Source organism: Chinchilla lanigera, unplaced genomic scaffold (assembly GCF_000276665.1).
Source record: "Chinchilla lanigera isolate Chin_1 unplaced genomic scaffold, ChiLan1.0 scaffold00052, whole genome shotgun sequence".
In the NCBI taxonomy this organism is placed as follows: Eukaryota; Metazoa; Chordata; class Mammalia; order Rodentia; family Chinchillidae; genus Chinchilla; species Chinchilla lanigera.
In genome coordinates this window covers 13,932,745-13,937,744 of record NW_004955453.1, presented here as the reverse complement: position 1 = coordinate 13,937,744, position 5,000 = coordinate 13,932,745, and the positions used below count along the sequence as shown (strand labels likewise).

Here is a 5,000-nt window from a genome sequence, read left to right as displayed (position 1 = left end):
TTCTCTGTGTATGTGTGTGTGTGACCAAGCACATGCTGAGGGCTGGGGTGGGGCTGGTTCCTGTAATACAAATGCAGGCCCCAGCAGTGACAGTGCACCTCCACTCTCAATCTCCCCACCCCCACCATGCCTACCTTTCAAAACTTGAATTCACCAGTCCACACTCAGCCAGTTTATTAAAGGCAGGGAGCTGCGTCAGGGGTCTAGAAGGGAGAAGGTAGGAGGTGCCCCCTTCCTCTCTCAGCCCCCTACTTCTCCAACAACTCACTGCAGCCCAGCCCCCAGGACAAAACCCCAGGAGGCCCGGCTGGCGTCAGGCAGACTGCACTGCATAAATACACGGAGGCCACAGCCTGAATCAGCAGCGTCAAGGGGGCAGGAAGACCGGGCTTAGGGCAAGAAGGGTTGGCTCTGGGGATACCTCCCCAAGAGCTTGTCCTGAGCCCCAGGGCCCACAAAGCCAGAGTTAGGGGACCAGTGGACTGCCCCGGGGTCTGAGGCAGCCAGCCCTGTCCTGTGAGGCTGGTATGTGGCTCTAGGTTATTGGGGAGGAGCAGGGCAGGGTGAGATCGTGCCATTGCGCAGGGACCCAGGGCGAGGTCAGGTGCTATTGCCCTGCTCCTGCTCAAAGAGCAGCATGGCAAGCTGGGTTCGAGAACCAAGGCCCTCGAGCATGCTCTGGCGGCAGCGGTGATACAGGTCCTCACTGAGGCGTGCGCTGCACCATTGGGCCCGGTAGCGCTGCAACAGCGCCGGCTCCACAGCCCGCAGCACATGCAGGCTAGAGAAGCGCAGGAATAGCTCATATACATCCAGGCTCTCCAGCAGCTCCTCCTCCTGCTCTGAGGCTGCTGCCAGCTGCCCTCGAGCAGCCACATAGTCGGAGTTGTAAAAGCAGGCCTCGCTGGCCGCCTGGCGATCAAAGCGGCCTGTGTCACGGCCCAGCTCTAGTGGCCCAGGCCCCTGTGGTGGAGCTACAGCCGGGTGGAAGGCCTGGAAGTGCATGGGAAAGAAAGCCTGCCAGCCAGAGATGGCATGCATGCGGCAGCGATTCAGGAAGTCAGGTGTGAGCACCGTGTCTGGCCCAGCCAGCAGGAATAATGTGTCCAGCGGGTGCTTCTTGGAGAGTAGATCCATGAGGCGCAGTGGGGAGGGTGCAGCGGTTTGCACACTAAGCCAGGGCACCCGGGCACCAGGGAAACGCCGCTCTAGCTCTGCCACATAGGCCTTGACGGGTGCAAAAACATCAGCATGGGCTGCCCGCTGGGCCTGGCGTGGTTCATACAGTAGTAGCAAGGTCAGGGCTGCTGCATCGCCAGGCTCCAGGGCTGCAGTGGCAAAGGCCTCCAGGAAGTTAGGGGCCAGGTCACGCTCAGCCGCAGCCAGAGGCAGCAGCACAGTGAGACGTGAGGCCTCCGTGACATAGGGCACGGGCAAGATCTCCACTCGGCTCAGAGGCCGGAGCAGCTGAACTCGGCGGGTGAGAGGCCTGCGGCCGCCCTGGGGGGTCAGTGCCTCCAGCTGCAAGTCCAGTGTGTACTCCATACCCCGGGCTGGGTCGAAGCGTCGGTAGCCATTAACCAGCTGCTGCTTCTGGAGTCGCAGGGCTGGGTGGTAGCGGCGGTTGAGCTCTTCCAGGGCTGCCCCCAGGACATCAGCTACATCAGCCCGATCAGCCCCATGAAGTGGGCAGCGAGGTGAGCCATCAGCACAGGAGAAAGCATGCTGCTCTGTGAAGTAGTCCCAGCGCAGGACCTCAAAGCGGGAGGCTGGGCGGGATGGCGCCGGGATGCCCACAGGCCAGGCAGCAGCCCGCTCTCCATCAGCAGCCAGACGGCTGGTGTTCTGGATCTCCCACTGGACAGAGAAACAGGTCATGAGCAAGGCAGAGCACATTATCTGGGGGGCTGGGACGGCGGAGGTACCCCAGGATCCTGCCAACTTTTGCCCACCCAGGGCCCCCACCTTTCTGCAAGTAGAGGCAGTTTAAAAGTTAAAAGAGGCATTTCTGGGGGGCTCTTCAGAGAAGGTGGAGTCAGGACTGGAAAGCAAGTTTGTTCTGTGATTCTAACACTAACTTTTTATTTCTTGGGAGCTCTGAGACATCAGAACCTGTTCTCCCGTACCCCCAATCACTTCATTCCCCATACCCTCAAGCCCAGGCCATACCTGCAACTCCCGGATCTCCTGGTATGTGCGTTCCAGCTCAGCTCGGGCAAAAGCCTTGTGCAGCTGGTACATGTGCACGGGGTCATGCACAGGGTGGGCTGTCAAGGCACTTCGGAAGCGAGGATCCCCTTCCCGTATGGACTCCCCAGGGCTCAGCTCCAGATAGTTATAGTGTACCCCCTGGGGAGAAAAAGGGAAGGGGTCCATAATAGGAATAATGACGACTTCCCCCTGATTTCACAGTATCTCATTTCCTCATCCGACAATCCATTTTGGATTTGGAGTCAGATCTCTGTGGGTTTATGTCTACTTAAGTGACCAGCTGAGCTTGTGTGACTTGGGCAAGCTTCTGCCAGCTCTGTGAAAGGGACATGTCATCTGTCTCAGGCTCAAATAAAATAAAAATTAACGCTGACCATTTAGTACATGCAAGCTTCCCTTATTTTAATTCTTTTTATTTATTTATTTATTTTTTGTCTTTTTGAGACAGGGTCCCGCTATGCAGTTCAGGCTGACCTTAAGCTCACGTTATAGCCCAGGCTGGCCTCGAACTCACAATGATCCTCCTGCCTCAGCCCCCCCGAGTGCTAGGATTACAGGTGTGTGCCACAGCGCCCGTCTTATTTTCTCTAATTCTTATAACAATTCTGCATCATGATAGTTTCCATTGGCATGCATAAGACCACTGAAGCTCAGATTTATTAATTTATCCAAGGTCTCAGGGATAGATAATGACATAACTAGCATGGAAACCCAGGCCTGTACTTCAACCACCCCTCTCCCCTCAAAGAAGAGGGCAGGCTCAACCAGGAAGTGCCAGTGGGGAGCTTATCTTTTCACCTCGTGGTCACCAGTGCAGCCCACCCCGGTGGCATCGATGATGCATCGTCCCAGCCATTCATCAGGACGCGCACTGACGATATCATTGCGGCAGCCTTCCAGGTGGGGGCGCAGCTGCTGAAGCAGGGTGCGCGATAGCAGCACCCCAAAACTGCCGTGGCAATAGCGGCCTTGTGTAGGCTCGCCACCAATGAAGTCCTGGGGCCGGCCTAGATAGAGGTGGGCAGTGGAGGCCAGGCTGAGGCGGCCGGTTAGGCGTGCCAGTCCGTGAGCCTCGGTGTAGGTGGCATCAGGCACTAGGAAGAACCAGTCAAAGTCGTCACCGTGCTGCTCCAGCAGGTGGCGCAGGGCCAGGTGCAGGTGCCCGATGGGCCGCTCTTCGCCCAGCGTCACCACTGCCATGCCAGTGGGTGTGCGGCGGCCCCGCGCGCCTGTCAGGAACACCACGCGCTCTAGTCTGTGCCCCAGCGTTCGGTTCACAGCCACACCTAGCGTGGGCAAGGTGGCCTGTGAGGTCAGCACTGCCACCAGCAGCCTCTGCCTGATGCCCAGCTCTGTGCTGATGTATCGAGTCCTACAGGAAGAGAACTCAGGGTCATCAAAAAGACAAGGCAGGCAGGAGAAGTACACAAGGTCCAGCAGGTCCTATCTTCTCAAGCTGTTTTCTCACCTATGCACAGGATACGAATAACACCTATCTCCCAGAGTCGTGAGGATTAAACGCAATACTAGTCTTATCCACATTGTATTTTGCATTTGGGAGTTGTCGATATCCATGCAGACAGGCCCTATGTCACAGGTGTGATTCTTGACTTCACTACTTAGTAGCTGTATCCTTGGTTGGATGTATTATTTAACCTGAGGCTCTGTAAAATGGACTGGTTTTAGCTAATAAAAGCACTTGGCAAATGTTCGGTGTACCATGAATATACTTATTTCTATTTAAATATGTTGCTATACCATAAGAACATCACATAAATGATGTAAAGGAATATATGGTATTGCGTGTGTTTGAGGAACGGTCAAAGTAGGACAGGGCAGGAAGTCACATTTGAAAAGCAGAAAGTAAGTTGTCGACCAGGAATCTGAGCTCCGTGTTACTTAGGAGAAATTATTTCAACTCATGACCAGAGCCATTCATGGAATGAGTACATTTCTTCCTCTCCTCTCACCCAGGTGGCCCTAGTGTCCCACTAGGAGTGGGATACAGGTAAATTCTAGTTCTCCCCTTTCACTTTCCCTATCGTTTATGCACTCACTGTATACACCAGTTATTTCTCTAACCCCTACAGCCCAGCCAGGAAGCGAAGAGGCTCTTTGGGGGACTACCGAGTGGAACCACGTAAGGACAGAGGTAGACAGGTTCAACTCGGGCCAAGATGAGACGCCGAAGGGGCCTCAAACTGGCCCCACTGCTCCGGGGTAAACAGGGCTATAGGAAGTTATCCGGGCCCAAAGACTTCCTGGCCGGTCGGCCCCTTCCTTCCGGAGCCTGACCCGGCCTCCGGCGGCCTCCCCCGCGCGCGCGCGTCCGGGTCAGTGCCCAGGGGGTGGGGCTGGCGGAGCGGATCGTTACCTGACGGCCTTCTTGGCGGCCTGGCCGGGCTTTGCCGGGTGGTAGGGCAAGACACGCGGCTCCCAGTTCTCCCCGGCGCCTGCGCCGGCTCCGGGCCTCTCGCGCTCGGCTCCTGGCTGCACCGAGTTGGGCCGGCGCGCCGCGTTGGTGTTGCCGCGCGGCTGCAGCTCAGAGTCTCCGGGCTGGGGCGGCCCTGGGCCGCAAGGCTCTTCCACCCAGGTGACGCTGAGCAGGCTCAGGGTGAAGCCCAGGGAGATGCCCACGGCCACGGGCCCCGCGGGCCGCAGCACAGACAGCAGCAGCGATGCCCGCATGGCTCCCGGACCGCGGGCCCCCGGGCCCCGCGCAGCCCCAGAGCAGTTCGAGGAGGCTCCGAGGGGGCGGGACCGGGGAGGGGGCGGATCCGGAGGGCCCG

The 5,000-nt window shown here is 57.7% G+C and overlaps 1 protein-coding gene across 1 annotated transcript; it reads right to left on the bottom strand.

The window, feature by feature from the left end:
* Window positions 1-157: 157 nt before the first annotated feature.
* On the bottom strand, window positions 158-4,923 carry Chpf (chondroitin polymerizing factor). The gene is made up of 4 exons (XM_005395509.2): window positions 4,586-4,923; window positions 3,010-3,583; window positions 2,170-2,349; window positions 158-1,857 (listed from the first exon to the last, which is right to left on the bottom strand). The coding sequence occupies exons 1-4, from the start codon at window positions 4,897-4,899 to the stop codon at window positions 601-603; spliced, it is 2,325 nt and encodes a 774-aa protein (XP_005395566.1). The 5' UTR covers window positions 4,900-4,923; the 3' UTR covers window positions 158-600.
* Between the last annotated feature and the right edge of the window lie 77 nt (window positions 4,924-5,000).